General features: G+C 31.5%; 1 protein-coding gene across 1 annotated transcript in view; it reads left to right on the top strand.

Moving 5' to 3' along the window:
* LOC145268171 (palmitoyltransferase ZDHHC8-like) overlaps positions 1 to 10,728 on the top strand; it is a 110,899-nt gene extending 100,171 nt beyond the window's left edge. Inside the window, exon 8 of the mRNA XM_080123382.1 lies at positions 9,492 to 10,728. Coding sequence (XP_079979508.1) covers positions 9,492 to 10,313 — 822 coding nt within the window. The 3' untranslated portion in view covers positions 10,314 to 10,728. The remainder of the gene's footprint in view (positions 1 to 9,491) is intronic.
* Positions 10,729 to 18,361: the final 7,633 nt, after the last annotated feature.

The following is an 18,361-nucleotide window of genomic DNA, read 5'->3' as shown; positions in this document are numbered from 1 at the left end:
TTTTTATATTCATCGATCAGAAATAGTAGTTATTCTTTTTACTGATTCTAATATTTCTGTCACAATTAAAAGAAAGTCTCTATTTTACCAGTTGTCCAGATGGGGATACATTTTTTGTTTTTGTTTGTTTTAATAAAATATAGCAAAGTACATTATTATAGTACCAATAACATGGTACAGCAATAACAAATAGCAAGTCAGAATCAAAGTTTGATATATCAGTTTTTTTTGTTTTTCTAAAGAGTTGTTAAAATGGTCTCAATTTTTTCTAATTTTAACAATCTGCCTGATTTTTTTTTTAACACTGGTTTAAGACTTGTTAAATTTGGATTTAAACATTTTCAGTACAAGAAAGGATTGAAAATTTCAAAGATATTGACACCCCCTAAAATTTAAATATGAAAATGCATAGGTGATAATTCTTGCATACAATCTTTCAAGTTCTTAAAATTTCTTTGCCAAATTCATTAATAATTGTAAATTACATTTATAATTTTTTCTCAAATTTAATGTTGTATTAAATGAATTAAGTTTATGAAATCCTATAAACATTCCTTTCAATTTTTCTTTTGGCGATTTTGCATATCTACCAATCTGAGGAACTTCCGTTTTTTTCTAAATTTATCAAAAATAAATGGTGTTACTTATTCTGAAGATCATTATATTACATTCATTTATTTGATTGGCTGTAAAAATAATGCAATATGTATTTATCAAAGTTACATATAGGTGAGAAAAACAGGATCTTGTTAAAAGAAGAAATTGATCAAAAACAGATTTTCAAATAATTAAAAATTTAAGAAAAGGAAGTAGATTTTTGTTTCCAAATTTTGAAATATAACATTTTTAATGTATATATATTTTATTTTTAATTTCAAGATATGCAAAAATATTTATTTGAATTATGTTTAAGGAAAAAAGGTTAAAGAAAATTATCAAATTAAAAAGAAATAGATTTTTATTAAACAGATAAAAACATTTAATTTAAAGAAAAACATATTTCCTAAGTTTTATTTATAGTCAAATAAGGTGAGAAATTAATATCAGTTACTGTTAAATGATTTGGGAAATTATTTAATTCATTAAACTTTATAAGAAATTAATAAAAAGTCAATCTAAAAAGACATCAGTTTTATGAATGAAATGAAATCCAACAAAATTCACCATTGCAATTATTTCTGTAAAAAAAACATTTCATTGAAAATTATCAGTTTCCAGATGTGTTGACTAGGAGTGTACCGATTAATCAGTAGGTAATCGGTCTAATCGGCCATTTTGCTTATTAATCAGTAATTGGCAAATTTTTCAATTAATTACTTTTCTCTTTCCTATTAAATTTAAATCATTTTATCACTGCCAAGTGACTCATCAGATAACTTTGACACATTAACATACTAACTGCTAATTTAACTTGACATTTAATTAAGTGCCTGGTCACTATTATGGCTTAACTAAAATTACAAAATGCAAAGTACAATTTACAATTCTTAAATGATTAGATAAGAAAAAAGAAATTACAAACCAACTACAAAGTACAAATTGTAATTCTTTAAGTGAATAACTATAAGCTGAAGTTCTGCACCTTCTGCTACTTTGCTTCCTCTTCTATTTTTGCTGCCTGCCTCCTCTGCTCTCATCATCTCCTCAGTATTTAAAGTTGAATACTTTTAAGTTGTAATGTAGAAACATTAGAGTTTTTCTATTCTCAGGACACAGCCTGTTCCTCATAGGTTCATACACATTACCACCTGTAATAGAGCTGCTCACTCTCCACGGATGAAGGTGGTGCACTTAAATATTTTGAAGCCAGTTTACTCAGCATTGATAAGGTCTCCTATGTCTTGTTCCACCACTGAAATGGATCATCACCTCTTGCGATTAGTTGTAAAGCTACACAATGATCAAGTTCTTTTGTGCACTTAAGCATAAGGAATTTACTCCTTTTGAGTTTAGATTATGATTCTTGTATTTCTGTTGTAGTTGTAGTCTCCAGGTTTAACCTGCTCTAAGTTTTGATTTGTTACTGTAGGCTTATTCAAGTTAATTTATCAAACAGGCTTGAAAGAGATACAGTTTTACTTTCACTTTGATCTTCTTGATTCTCAACAGATCTTAACAAAGTGTATCCTGCTGATTCTACTTCATTATCATCAGTGGAAAGTAGATGTAGAATCCAATTCTTAGTGTTTTCTATGTCCTTTTTTTTTTTTTTTTTACAGGGGGGGGGGGTCACCACTTATCAAGGCCCGGAGGCCACTCAGGGATAAGGGTTATTGCATGTACAGTAATCAATGAGATAGTATTGTAGTAATCATTAGTATTGGAGATTTGATAGTGTCTTACTTAAGGGGGTGGTTTGTCAGGAATTTGTTTATGTTGGATTTCAAGACATCCAGGTTGTAGTCAGGTAGGAAAAAGACAAACGGAAGAGAGTTCCACAGCCGTGCACTTCTGAGAAAGAAGCTCTGCTCATGGAATCTACATTTGGATTAGGCACAGATAAAGAGTGGGGGAAATTGACAGTAGTTTCAGCCAGACGGGTGTTTCTCGTGAAAGATTAGCGAGAGGGGGACCAGAGATTGAAGCTCAGATGAGCACTTGCCATGAAAATAATGATAAAACAAAGACAGGCTCGCAACGTCTCTTCTGTGGGAGAGATGCTGCTGGGAAGAGAAAAGGGCATCCCCCCACTACACCATGAAGTCTATTTTGTATTCTGTCAAGGCAGGATAGGCTGTTTTTAGCAGCTCCTGTCCAGATGTGGACGTATTTGGCTTTTATACAGATAGAAAATTGCATCAGTAGTGAGGTAGTGAGATATCTTCTGGAGCAGTAGAAGGATCCCATCTTTCCCAGCGTCCTTGGCAACAGACCTGATGTAGGTGTTCCATTTCAGATCAGGAGTAAAGGTCAAACCCAGAAGCTTGTCAAAACATGGAGCCTCCTCAAGACGAGAGCCATCCATTTCAATTGATGCCAGATGAGGATCAGAGCGTTGATGATGTAAAGATAGAAGCTTGGTTTTGGATGCATTAAAAGTAACCAGCCACCTCTTCCCCCACTGTACCACATGCTCAAGATCAGAGGACAGAGAATTAGAGAGAACTTTGTCATTTACGGCCTTTGATGTGTTGGTGTAGATGGTTGTGTCATCAGCATAGATGTCAACAAATGATTTAAGTATGTGTTTTGGGAGATCATTGTTATAGATCAGGAAGAGAGTTGGGCCCAGGATGGACCCCTGAGGGACTCCATCATTAATTCTGTGGGCCTCTGATTTCTGCCCATCAACCACTACTCTTATGAACCTATCGGAGAGAAATGATTTAATGATTGAGAAAATCTTTCCAGTAATACCGTAGCTAGAAATCTTGTGAAGTAGGCCCTTATGCCATACCTTATCGAAGGCCTTCGATATCTCAAGAGAAATTGCCCTAGAAAGGAAGCCTTTGTCAAGAGATTCATTAATTCTATGTGATATAACCGTTAGCACATCTGCTGTAGATCTTGCAGAGCGGAAACCATATTGCATGTCACTAAGAAGGTTGTTTCTGTTGAGGTGGTTGACTACTTCTTTATTTAATATGGATTCCAACAACTTATGACACATAGGAGACTTATTGGTCTGTACTGAGAGGGAGATGACTTTTCACCTGAATTTTTAAATACAGAGCATAGTGATGAGGTTTTCCAGGATTTTTGAAAGCACTTCTCCTTAAGGCAACACTTAAACAGTTTTGTAAGTATGGAGGCAAGTTCTGGTTGGAGCTTTTTCAACACTATAACTGGAATGCTGTCAGGGCCAGTTGCTTTACTGGAATCAAGGTTCTTGATTAGCTTGGCGGCCTCATGCACAGATATTTGTATGTTGCATAGCATGTTGTCTGTTATAGGAGGAAATACGGGGAGTTGATGGCCTTCGTCGCATAGGGTAGAATTAGCTGCAAAGTTCTTGGCAAATAGTCTGGCCTTGTCTGATGCTGACGAGATGACCTCAGGTCCATTGATAATAGTTGGGATAGAATGCATGCTTCTGTTCAAGATCCTGTTTGCTATTTGCCAGAACTGGTGGGAACCAAGCCGCTGCTCAGCTACTTTGGATTTAACAGACTGAGCATACAGCTCTCTCGGATTTTTTATTACTCTTTTACAGTGGTTGCTGGCAGTCCTGAAAGCAGCTTTAGTCTCAGTACATCTATTACGTTGGTAGCTATGGAAAAAGTGATTTCTGTGTGCGATGGCAGCAGCACATTCAGGGGAGGACCATGGCTGGCTGTTAGGTTTTTGCTGGAATTATTTGGATGTATGAATCGGTCTATGCCTACAATTAATCATTCGGTCAGGTCTGATACTATAGAGGATACATCCTTTTTACACATGGAATGCAGAGATAGATAAGATATGAATGTACGAAGCTATCCCAGTCAGCCATAAAGTATCGATATACAGTATGGTGGAGAGGTACGTCTGAAGACTTATTACATTTCATTTTTATCTTAACTGCTACAACAGAGTGGTCGGAGGATCCCAGAGGAGATAGAACGGAACATGAACATAGCTCAGGGGAAGTTGTGAGAAAAAGATCTAGAAGGCTTACATACTGACCGGTAGTATCGGGCACACGGGTGGGTTCATGAACAATCTGAGTGAGGTCATAGCCAGTGGCAAAATCATGACAGAACCTCCCCTCGTCTTCGGTTTTATTTGAGTGGGTCAGCCATTCCACATTATGGACATTGAAGTCACCGCAAATGTGAATGTTAGCCGAAGGATGAGCAGACAGGATGTGGTCAATTTTCTCAGATATGCTCTTAAAGATAGTAACCCCACTGTTGTGGGGGCGATAGAGGGCAAATATAAATGCAGTGGTGTAAGCTAGTGCAACCCAGAAGCACATATAAGGTAAATTAGGGTCTTCTCTGGAGATATCCCTATTACATGGAAAGCCATCTTTGATGTAGGCACATAATCCATACCCATGGCGATCTTGGGGATCAGATTTAGATGTTAAATTAGAGTATCCTTTCATTATGAATTCGTCTTGGGAAGCGGTTGGCCCTATGCCAGTTTCACTTAGAAAGAATATGTCCGGTTTCGTCTCCCATAATTGTGTTACAACCTTCGAGGATATGGTTCTAGGTTTATCCGTGTTTTTTTTTTTTTTTTTTTTTTTTTTTTTTGAGATTTGATATGTTGAGGTTTTGGGATTTGTGGAGCAAGTCGGTAGACTTGGTTGGAGTAGGACAGAGAGGAAAAGTAAGAGAGAAAAAGACAAGAAATTTTTTTTTTTTTTTTTTTTTTTTTTTATAGCACATAAGGTAAAGCCGTAACAATTACCCACTAGTATGGAATTGAGAAGCCCTACCAAAAACTACTGTATGGTCCAGAATCCATTCACCAAATGGCAGTACAGCAGCCCCGGTACTTTGCACCTGCTGATAGGACAGCCTCCTTAGTGGTTAATCCAAGGTTCGGGCCCCTGACTATCAGGCAGGTAACATCAGCCTAGATGAAACGTTTACCTCCAGCACCCTTACTAGTGACATGAGCATAAGGATAGACATAGAAACAGAAAAATTTCGGACATCTCAGGCTACTGTTTGCAAAGTACTACCAACCTGGAAAGCAGCTTTTTCTTCACCCTTTGTCAGAAAAATCACTCATTGGAAATGAGGACTGAAGGACAAAAAAGGAGAAGCGAGAGTTACTGGAGCTGCCGATAATCCATCCACATGTATTATCTACTCTCCATAAAAAAAAAAAAAAAAAAGAGGTGAGAAGGACTTATTAATATCTACTTAGTATAAGTCCGTTGCCCCATTCCCAGCTTAGAATAGTACTTGAAGATAGTCTCCCCTCCCATGTTAATGCATGGATACTTTTTTCCTTTATCTACCTCGTGCTAGGATGTTCGACTGTTCCAGCTCCATCTTACAATAAATATGCTATAATGGAACGTTTATCAAATTGGAAAGTCTGGTTATTTTTAACTCGTTTAAAAATCTGGTTAAGTAATACCTTTAGGGTTATGTATTCACTTTAGACTAGCTAGAAGTAATGCATACTTTAGAAGAAAAAAAAAGTCTAGGAAAGTAGACACAAATTTTTGTCATTTAGATAAGATGAAAATCTTGTTTCCATTGATTCATTGAAATTAAACATATCAGCGTTTTTATCAACTTATAATGAAGTTGCAGTTGGAATTGTTTTAATCATTCAACAGTTGTAAGGATTCCACTGAAGTCAGAAATATTAGAATTAGATTGGACTGTTTTTGAAAAAAAATAACCTCAAAACGAGTGATTTGTGACACAAGCATTGAAGGGCAACTAAAGGTTTTTTTCTCTGTATGTGTTTGTCTAGTGAAGGAGCATCAAATGGAATGATATGTGGTTTTGAAATTAGTATATATTTATGATATTTGGTACTTTTTCCACCACAAAAATTGAACATGTCAGCATTTTTATCAACTTATAATGAATTAAGTTGCAGTTGGAATTGTTTTAAAAAATAGGCATGATAATCATTATGTATAGAATTATATTGAATGTTCATATTTACTGTCATTTAATTCAGTTTTATTTGATGATACTTTAAAAATTGTCCATCAGTGCAATTTTGCTATTATAAATGATGCAATGTTCACTTTTCACACCTCAAAAATGAAGACCAAAATTGAATTAGAAATAATTGTATTTTTACTTTCTATTGTCTTCTTATACTAGGGATGATGAAAACATTTTTTGACATTTTTACTGGCTTTTTGTCAGTTGGTTTCAAAGTTGCTATGTTGTAATTTATATGTTTGTGCTTCTTCACCCTCAGCAGGGTAGTGTATCTTGCTGATTCTGCTTTATAAAATATGTTTCTATGCCAATCTTTTAAAATTAATATTTGAATCATGGGTCTAGGTAAGTAGACATACCCAATCATTTAGATAGGATGAAAATCTTGTTTCCATTGATAACCTGAATTGTTCAAAAATGGTAAGGATTTCACTAAAGTCAGAAATACTAGAATTAGATTGGATAGCTTTGGACAGAAATAACCTCAGAGCTAAATTTGTAGGTATTATCATTGATATGATTGATGTTCTGTAACTTGCTTCTTTGGTGATTTTTTTCAAATAAATGCAAAAACTGAATATTTTTTTCAGACAAGTCCCATTGATAAGTTATGATAGTAATTTTATCAACAGCACACATTACAAGATCTTTTTGTTAATTTATTTTCAGCATATATGTTGAATTCCATGTGGTCACATCTTGAATGAGTTTTTTTTTTTTTTTTTTTTTTGTTTTTTTTTCAAAATTAAGCTGATCCTGTATTTCAATTAATTTGCTAATTGCTAATAGAAAGCGATTAAAGTGAGAAACTGTATTTCTGTTAGATGATGTAATGGTTGTTTTCACAGACTGACTTACAATGTATGATAGTTATTCTAAATCACATTCCCTGATACTAGCAACTATATTTGCTCCTGAATCCCGTAAAACTAAGAAAACTTTCTTGAAGATTTTATACTCCTCCAAAACATTATGTAATTCTTCATTCTTAGCACATCTCTGCATAGTTCAGTCATTTGAAAGTCAATGACCTGTCAAATATTGAAAGGGAGAATTATCTGTTGTAAGTGTCCAAATGTCTGTAGTTCATGAAATGCTACTAATTTCAGCAAGAGACAGTTGAATTTTTGTTTAAAAAAATACTTTAATACAAAGTTTTGCAATAAGCTTATTAAATCCAATGTCAGATGTTACAGAATACGGTTGAATATCATTTCTCTGATCAGATAACGGATCTCTTGTGACCTGTAGTCATTAATATGTCAAACTTTCTTTTTGGCCAATATTGAATCTGTAGTAGTTTGGTATTTTGCTGCTAGGCTTGTAGTTGTTGCCACTTGTTCCTGGAATGTCTGTTTGTGAATATTCATTGTGCTTCCTTTTCTGCAACTTTTGCTTCTTTTGAATGAACTTTTCTGAGATGATTTAACATATTAACATATTGTAAAAGTTTTTGCTGATTTGCCATCCTTTGATGTGATGGTTTGACATAACTTGCAAGCAGGTGTATTCTTATTCTTGGGATTTACATCAAAATACTTCTAGCAGAAACTGGTTGCCATAATGGTTGAAGGTTTTTCAATATTTAGTTAATTTTTAACATACTGAAATTCCATATGTCTGATATCTAATTAGTAAAATATTATCTAAACCAGGAAAATAAAAATAATCATGTTATGGTAGCAAGAGTCCAAAAATGAGGAACACGAGTATGACTGATGAAGAATGCTTTATTTTCGTTCACACATCGTCGCAATTTACTGTACAATTCCTCAACAAGAAAACTGAAAGATGAAGTAATAATTTTCTTTAACAAATGATTTAAAGTAAAAAAAAAAAATGTTAATTCTATAGGAAGAGAAAGGAGGGAAATTTTCCATATGCTTACATCTATTTGTCTCCAATTCAGTTCAGTTGTAAAAATCTACATGTTAGCAGCACGTCATGCCGGTTATTTGATAATATAGTGTAGATGATGCATGTTTCTTTGATAAATTTTCACTGGCAAGCAAAAAAAGAGTTAACGTGTCTTTGTTTACAATATAATTTAATTAATATTAGCATAATTTATAACAACAAAATTTGCTGATAAATCGACATTAGAAAAACTATTAATTGGTCGATTAATTGGTAATTGACTGATTATTAAAGACAGATTAATCAGTAATCAGCCAATTTAATAATCAGTACATTCCTAGTGTTGACTCACATTTTTATCGGAATCGGGTTAAATAACAGTTTACTTCTATTAATAACTTGGAAGCCAGCAATAAGAGAAGATTGATCTAAGTGAAATTTCGAGGCTGCTGAACCTTAAGAACTGAAGAGCGAACTTGCATAATAATAGAAAATGTTTGCCCCTTGAACAAGGCAAAAGTTATGTTAAATGTGTAGAAAAAGAATAATAGTAGCATTTGCTGATAGCAAAGATAACAATTTTTATTTGTTGCTGATAATAAAAATGGCTTTTCTTGATAACCAAATCCAATGCTAAAGAAAATTACTTATCAGAATAAAATATAGATATTGTAAGACTGAAACTATTGTCTAATTTTTAGAAATGAACCGACTTATATTACTTGCATTGATTGGGCTATTGTTCTCATCTTGAATGTTTTTTGTGCAATGTTTCGGTCGGTTTAGCCTTCAACCGTCCTCAGGCATGTTGGTGGTGGTTTGGAAAAGAGAAAAACAACCAACATTCCTGAAGACGGTCTAACGGCAAACCAATCGAAACGTTGCACAAGAACACTAAAAATAAGAACAATACAAGTAATATGAATAATCAGCCTCTTCAGAACTTTAGACTGATGTAATTTTAAAAGATGATGATTAACAAATATATTAAAATGAATTTTTTTTTATTCTTTTATTTGCTTTCTATTTTTCAATGATAAATAATTTATTAAACTGCTTATGTTTCAGCAAGCCAGTCTATCTTTAGACGAAGAAACAGAAAGACAGAGTCAATCAATGGATTGTGAGCCAAGCCCACCAAAACAGTCAGGATCCTACAGCAATCTTTTTGATCCAAATAATCCGACATCTGTTGGAGCAGCTGTTCAAGCACACCATGAAAACCATGTTGGTAGAATATCTCCCAGAATGAGTAAACCCCGAAATTTATACACTCAGTCACCTCAAAGAACACGCCCCGCTGACAAAAAAGCTCCAGTAGCAACACCCGAAGTTGTTTCCCCTATTAGCTCTCCCACTGTTAAATCCCAGTCCAGTTCTCCCAGTCCAACTAAATCTAATTATGGTAAACCTCCTATAGGTTATCATACGCCCCGTTCAAATGGGTTTACATCTCTTACACCTGGGCCCCAAATGACAATGCCATCCGCAGGACCTTCACATGCTCCCTATGTGGGTGCAAATGTAAATAGGGGCTTTGGCAGGACAGGAAGTCCAGTTATTTATACTCTGGACAGTAAAAATAGACCCCAGCATTATCAGTATGCTACAGGGGCTGGAAGACCACGATATGAACATGGTAACAGTGTAAACTATTCTTCTCCTCCTCATAGACATCAATCATCGGGAGATTATTCTTCTATGCCATATGAAACTGAAGATATAAGAGGCCCCCGTCGCCCAATGTCATTTGTGCGGGCTCTAGAAGTTAGTGAAGCTGTGGAACTTAAGGAAAAGCAACAATCTACTCCATCTAAAAGATCCGAAAGTCGTCACGAAGAAGAAAAACCACGCAGCATGTACGATTCCACCTATGAAATCTCTGTTTGATCATATTTTTCTTTTTTTTTTTTTCTTTTTTTTTTTTTTTTTTTTGTTGCAGCTTTGATTATTTACTTTTTTTTTTTTTTTTTCTTGTAATCAAGAACCCATGATATGTGTGCACCCTTCTTGGTGGCTAAAGTATTATTGTCTGGGTATTATCGGATGTGTGACTTGCCGATCGCTAAGAGAAACAAATATCTCCAGCTGAATAAGACCACTTTAAGCAACCATGTGCAGAGAAAATGAATAAACTCGGTCCAATGTTAATGGCTGCAGCAATCCGTTTATTTAAAAAGAGCTGTCAGTACTTGTTATGAATCTCATCTCTTAAGACAGCCTTCTTATCAAGAGAGAGTTGGTTGTGCTGAGGTCCTCAAAGAATAGCATTGTAATGCTGGCAGCAGTGTTATACTTCCCCTGCAAGTACGACTCCAAACACTTTATTTCAAGGAAATGGATGATGATGCAAGTTAGCGATATATCCTACTTACAGAAAATTGACTCATCAACAAAGATTTGGAATAACGTTTTTCATTACTTATGCATATATATATATATATATATATATATACCAAAACCTTGTGTGCTAATATTATTCATACTGCCATATAAAGTCACAGGTGTCTGTAGAAGTGCTTACTACTGGTGTATGTGCGGGTGCGTGTGTGTATTTGTGTTTTCATGAAGGAAAAATTTAAGTTTTTTTTTTTTTTATAATAATTAAAAGAAGCTTACCTTAACAATTTACTGCAGTTTTATTGTAAACCTGATTATCAAAAAACTTATTATTGTCCCATACAACTATATGTATATTTAAATGTAAGTTTGATTTAGAACTTGTGTTCAAATATATACAAATGTATACTAAAAAAAAAAAATACTTTTGACAATCTGATCTATCATAAAACAGCAGAATGTTTTTTTTTAGAATAACTTTTTTAATTATTTATTGTTATAAAGCTCGAATTTAAAGGATATTGAGCTTTTTGTATGTGCAAAGTCTGCTGTCTTTGACTCGGTTCTATTTCCGAGAAATGGATTATTCATTTTTTATATATATATATATGTGTGTGTGTGTGTAATATATATATATATATATATATATATATATATATATGATCCCTTGGAAAATTTGAATATTTTTCTATTTGGTAAATTATGATCCGCCTACTGTGACATATTCTTGGATTAATGTGCATGGGACTATTACTAAATGTCCAAATAAAAAAACCTCAATCGATTTGATGAATGTTCAATTTTTTTAACATAGGATCATTGAAAGTAGTTGAGCCATTCCAATGTGCAGACTACTTGGCCACCTGCTAATTTGCAGGGACGACTTGTAGCCTTCTATGGTGTCCTATACAACAAGTGTGTAAGTGAATACTTACTTGCATTCTTACAAAACAAAAAAACACGTTTTTGTCAACTTCCAATGCTACATACCTTTCCAAAGCACGCTATTATCTGTTCACTTTGTCTTCATGCAAAGATCACTGTGTAGCATCTGTGTTTTTTTTTTTTTTTTTTTTTGTTTCTGTGCATAATGCCGCCTTAGTATCTGTTCATTTTAATGCTATTGATTGCTAGTGAAAATTTGCATCAAATTCCAATATTTTTGTTCTTGAAGAAACATTTCTGAAATTAAGCAACATTACTTATTTTAATGACGACACCCCCGTCTTCTATGCAATATTGATGATTTTGAAGAAATGAAAAATAAAAAAATAAATATTTCTACTTTATTGGAAATTGTTCCGGTGCACATAATTTCAGTGTTAAGAAAAATTTAACATTCTGTGCATCATCAGATGGAATTGTGCTTATATTTCAAACGGATCACTTGAATGTGGATATACATCTTAACTAGCACTTTTTTTTTTATTACTAGAGGTTGGGTTTTCTGATTACACAACTTCTATTGTAGGCTAAGCATACTTAGATGCATACATAGGCACACATAACATGCATAGGTGCATACATAGGCACACATAACATGCATAGGTGCATACATTCATAAGCATCTTTCGAGGTGAAGATAATTTGTACTTGCATTATTCACACTACTGTTCTTATCTTGGATAGTTTTCTTACATAGAAAAAAATATATAAGTATAAATATGTATATAAGTAGTATATCACTATTAGTGATAAGTCGTAAGACTACACATCTAAAACAAAAATAGAATAAAGGCTTCTACAATTTATATTAGAATTGTATGCAAAGATCTGTGGTGTAACAGATATATAAGTGATATGTAAAAATCAGTTTAAATTACGGTGGTTGGCGGTGTAAGCTGATCCTAAGAAAACAAATTATGAATTATTTAAGACTTACCCGATCATGGCTGATGGAACGGAAACAAGCTATCCCTGTAGATTAAATAAAGTGTTTGAGTTTAACAAGACGCACTTGTGGGAACAACATTCCAAGATGAGGACAGCAGCTTGAGTAATCTAAATATACATACATAAATGAATATACATACATAAATTAACATATATACATACATAAATGAACATAGATACAAATATATTAAATACATTTTGAAAACATACACACACACACACACACACACACATATATATATATAAACGTACATAGGCATATATTCATGTGCACACAATCATTTTTTTTTGTTTTGTTTGCCTTATTTATAATTTAACTGTAACATAGCAATTATTTTTGATTTCTTTAATTTAAAAAAAAAATTATTTTCTCTTTTTCCTTTTATCATACACTCTCCATGAAAAAAAATTTTTAAAGAAAAATTTTTTTTTTCTTTCATAATAACAAAAAAATTGTGAATAGAGACTTTTATTGCAATTTGTAAACCTGGATATTCTGTTCATTTTTCTTATGACTGGTAATGGGTATTGATGTATCGATGTATTGAATCTGATGTTCACCTGTCATAATTGTAAAGATGTGATCGCCTGTTGTAATATATTTCTTGCATTTAGTTGTTTTTGCTGTGAAAACAAAGTTCTGCCTTAATTTTATATGAAAGGAACATAAGTTGTTTTTTTTTTTTTCTAGATACACATAAACCCACATGGCTCTAAATCAAACAAAAAAAAACAAAATATTGTTTTTATCTTTTTTAAAGCTATTTATTTGGGAGGGGGGTGACAAGAAACTACAAAATCAATTGATTCAATCAATAGTCCATACATCCTTGTTAATTTACTTTTATATGAATTATTTTATATAATTTTATTTAATCCATCTTTAAATAAACTCTAGAGCTTTGTGGGTTTTTATAATTTTCTTTTTCTTTTTTACATTATTGAAAAAACTTTTAATGGTTCCTTTTGCTATTTTATGATGAGGTGATTGCAAATTGATGGTGTTGGTGTGTGTATGTGCACATGAGCATGTGTGTATATCTGTCTGTCTGTCTGTGTGTGTGTGTGTGTGTGTGTGTAATTGACCATCATGAATCGTCTTTTTTTTTAATTTTTTTTTAATTATTATTAAAGATCAGGGAATCATTTAATTTTAATTAACTTTTCAGCATCTGTTCATTACTTAATGTGCCATAGAACACATGGGTTGTTTTATAATAAAACTTATTGGAAATAATTCCCCCCCCCCATTCCCTTTTACCCCACCATACTAATAGCCATACATTGTGTACATCATAATTTAAAAAAAAAAGGCTTTACAAGGTTTTTTTTTTTTTTTCTGTGGACATAATAAATCCTTGGAGATGGTGCATCAATAAGAAAATAGTATGCGATATATAAATTAAAATAGTATGCAACATATTGCTCAATATAAAAGTCTGAAATCACAAAATCAAGAAAACTCCAAATATTACTTTCAAGTTGGAGCTTTCACTTGCTGAAACAATAGAAGATTCTGACAAGAGGTAAAAAGCTCTAAATATTGGTGCAAAATTTACTTTAAATTTTACTATGCAATTTTTAACTCGTTTCGCTTGATGATAGCAAGATAACGCGCACACATTAGTAAACAAGTGTCCGACTAATGGAGAAAGTTAGTTAAACAAATGGTTCTTAAGAAAAAAATCGATAGATCGATATTTTTTTCTTTTTAATATGTAGTTTTAAACAAAAACAACAGTTCTTAATTGTCATGTCAAAAATAGTAATATATCCAAAAATTAGGAAAATTCATCAAATAGAAAATTATTTATAGTTAAAAGTAATTTTTACAGGAAATTGGAGGAAATTGCAATTGCCCTAGATGCGAACACCTTGAAGATTGCGAATACAGGGGACATACTTATATCCCTTTTCCCCATTGTAATGGTTAATTTACTGTTTTAGACCTAGCGAGAGACTTTTCTTTTTTACTAAAAACATAGTAGCAGTTCTATCCAATGAATGTTCATAATACTATTTTCGACATGACTATTAAGTAAGTGCTATTGTTATGCTTAAAACTATATATTTAAAAAAATCGATCTGTTGACTCTTAAACACAAAATAAACTTTAGGACCATGTTTAAATGCTGTAAGTATGTGAATTTTATGCAACATTACCAAACTTCAAAGGACATTATGCAATAACTTTAAATTAAGTTCCTTTATGTTTCTAGTGTTTTCACAGGAGAAATGGTAATTTGGATTATCAGGATTATCTTTGTTGTTAAATTTTAAATTTTGGTCGATATAACTTCTAACCTTCTTCGGGTACATCTTTGTCAAAACTTGGGAATCTTTGTCAAACTCTGCAATAGTAACTATGAATAACATTAATTAACAATTCTACCCGGTCATACCTAACAGAACAAGAACACTCTACCCTTGTGGTTTAAATAAAGGGCTCGGTTCAAGATTCTGTATAGGTTTTTTGAGTTCAACTATTTGCTTTCCATGTTCAAAAAGATGAAACTGGAGGACAGAGGGTACATTGACTGAAACATGAACATAATAAACAGAATGAGGATAGTAGTTGAAAAAAAATGCAAATTTACCAAATTCGTTCATTTAAATTGATTTTGGTGTCACTTTTTTTGTAACACTTTTACTCTTGGTTTTATTTTTTTATGTTTTATTTTTTGTTTTATTTTTTATGTTTTATTTTTTGTTTTATTTTTTATGTTTTATTGTTTGTTTATTTTTTATATTTTATTGTTTATGCCTTCAGCAATCAAGACGATAACATTTAAAAAAAACTTTTTTTTTATGCTTTCTTTTAATTTTTTTTCATTATTTTAATGTTCACATTATTTTTAATTTTATTTTTAAGGTAAACTATTAAATTATATTCTTTTAATGGATAGAAATAAGAAAATGCTAAAACTTATTAAATTCTTTTCAAAATATAAAAAATATTTTTAACTTTATGATAAAAGTTGTGTACTTTTTAAAAATCTTTTACTTAGTGAATAATTTCTTGTAGCATTATTACACTAAATTGGCAGAAATGTTAGTTTTCATACCAATATTTATAAGAAAGCGTGATTTGGATATATTAAAATTTTTAGTTTTAAAAAATTAATTTATTTATTTTTATTAGGATATATTTTCAAAAATTAAAAATTTCTTTTTTTAGCTAAAACTAATCTGTATATTTTTTTAAGGCTGGTTTTTCCCCCTCAACCAATACTGTTAATGACAAATTATTTTAAGGGAAATGCAGTTGGGAAATTAATCCTAAAAGAATTTATTTTATCTACTCATAATAAATTTGTGTTATTTTTTTTTATTTATTAATACATATTAGATGTTATAAGTGTTTTGAATTTTGCATAAATGTTGATTCTTAGCAAAATAGCCATCTTTGCTTACATTACTAACTAAACAAAGATGGTTGCTTGGCTCAGGATCAATAGTTACACCAACTTTAAAGGTTTATATCTTCTATTAATATTTTTCAGTGCAAATAGATCACAAATGAGTCGATAAAACTTCTTTTTTTTTTTTTTTTTTAATGATTTCTCAAGTGCATTTTCTTTCAAATTGTAATGTTTATTCATTCTCTTTTTTCCCAATATAGCTGAAATTTAAGTAGAAAGAAATTTAAATTATTTATAAGCAAAAATGTTTTCTCATAAAAGAATGAACACAAAGTGAAATAAATTTTACCTATAATTTGTTCACTGTTTTGTCAGCCATAAATGATTGATCTCGTTCCTGATTATGAATATTCTGTTTTAACATTGATTATATTACATTTCTTATTCACAAAATGAATTATAGGTGCTTATTTGGATCAGCACTTATGGCAATAAACAAAAACAAAGAAAAACTTTTGTGTACCTACTTATGGAATGAAGATGGTAGATTTCAAAAATTAAAAAAAAAATAGGTCAAGTAGGTTTTTTTCTTTTTTTTTTTCCGAAAAACAAATTTGCCATTTTTTTTTTTACCTAGTGAAGTGAAGGCCGAAGCCATTTTAATATTCAAATTTTATAACTTATATAAAATGACTCTTCTAAAAATGTTTTCATAATTTGAAAATTTTATTTTCTGAAAAATAAAAAAAAATGCACTTTATGTTAATAAATTGTTTGGTTTTAAATCTTACGTTTGTTATTTTTTTTCCAACATTATCCAAAAGCAAAAAAATTTGAAATAAGTCAGTTGTCTGCCCTTTATTCTGCTATAGCCGCTCTTACTTTTTTTATCCTGTCATCGACATGGAGTAAAATTTGATTTTCTTGAATTAAAAAAAAAAAAAACTACCTGATCAAATTTTGTGATTTTTTTTTTTTTTTTTCTTTTTTTTACATTTCAACTTTGTTCTGTGACTGGTACGTACATCATACAGACTTTTCTGTATTTTCTTTACTTTTAATTACTGTCATAAGTGCTAATCTGAATAAGTACCAAATCATCTTTCTCCATATGAAGAATTGATTTCATTATATATTTTCCATTTTGATTACTTTTGGGACAATTATTTTTCAAGTAAAGCTAAAAGTATTCACTTCACAAAAATGTTTATTTTACATTCCTGTATTATGCAAAATTCAATACGAGGTTCTTACATATATGTCAGCCCATATTGCAAGATCATATATGTGAACCATTTTTTTTTTTTTAATTACCATTTCAGGTTTTATTAAAAGTAAATATTTAAACTGCACAAATGTTTTTACTTTGAAAAGAAATATAAAACACGCTCTAACATAATATGAAGCTAAAATATATAGCATTAAACAAAAAAAAATAGTATATTCGCTCTTTCTCTAGATTATTCATGATTGAAAACTTTATGCCTAGAGCACAGTTGTTTTGTTGTATCAAACCATGTGTGCATAAAGCTTATATGAAGAGCTTGAATGCAAAATATTATAAATGGCATTTGAAAAACAAATTATGAATATATTCCTACAAAGTGTTACATTTCAACACTCAACCCTAACAACCACAAATCATGTTTTACATAATGTGATACAAAATAATTTTATGTTGCTTTTTAAGTAAAATAAGCTTGTAGTTAGAAATGTAGGTTTATTGTATTTGCTCTTTTATTGTTTTACATTAGTTATAGCATTTTGCTTTCAAACTCTTCATATACATTTTATTTGTTTTACATAAATATTAATGTCACTACATATTCATGAGCATGTTTCCGTCAGCCAGTTATAAGTAACTAGACCTCTTCAGGCGATATTGCTTATACAAAAGTTTAGTCCATAAGAGTATAGACTAAACTTTTGTAACAATATATTAATGCTTATGTAAAACAAATGGAAAGTATATATTGTCCTACTTCTGTATTGAGCACTCTTGTATTAACCGCAGCAAAACTTCATTGGTCACTTTACCTCTAAAAAAATATTAACTTAGAATTATATATATATATATATATATATATATATATATATATATACACACACACACACACTGATAACACGTGAGCGACATAGGAATTGTCCGGACTAACTGTAAGCATGAATTTCTTCAACAGAACAAAATACAAATCTTTCTCTTACCAATTGCCATAAGTTTTTTTATCACTACTACTATGCCCTATTCATGTATTGAGCCCTGTCGAAGTAAATTCTGTCACCAAAAATGTATGCATAATGTGTGCGTATAAAACAGGATGTATGGAAGATGAAACGGACAAA

Source organism: Euprymna scolopes, chromosome 43, assembly GCF_053919585.1.
Source record: "Euprymna scolopes isolate OS-2025 chromosome 43, ASM5391958v1, whole genome shotgun sequence".
NCBI classification, from domain to species: domain Eukaryota; kingdom Metazoa; phylum Mollusca; class Cephalopoda; order Sepiida; family Sepiolidae; genus Euprymna; species Euprymna scolopes.
The sequence above is the reverse complement of the archived record's forward strand: the minus strand, read 5'-3'. Positions and strand labels throughout refer to the sequence as shown.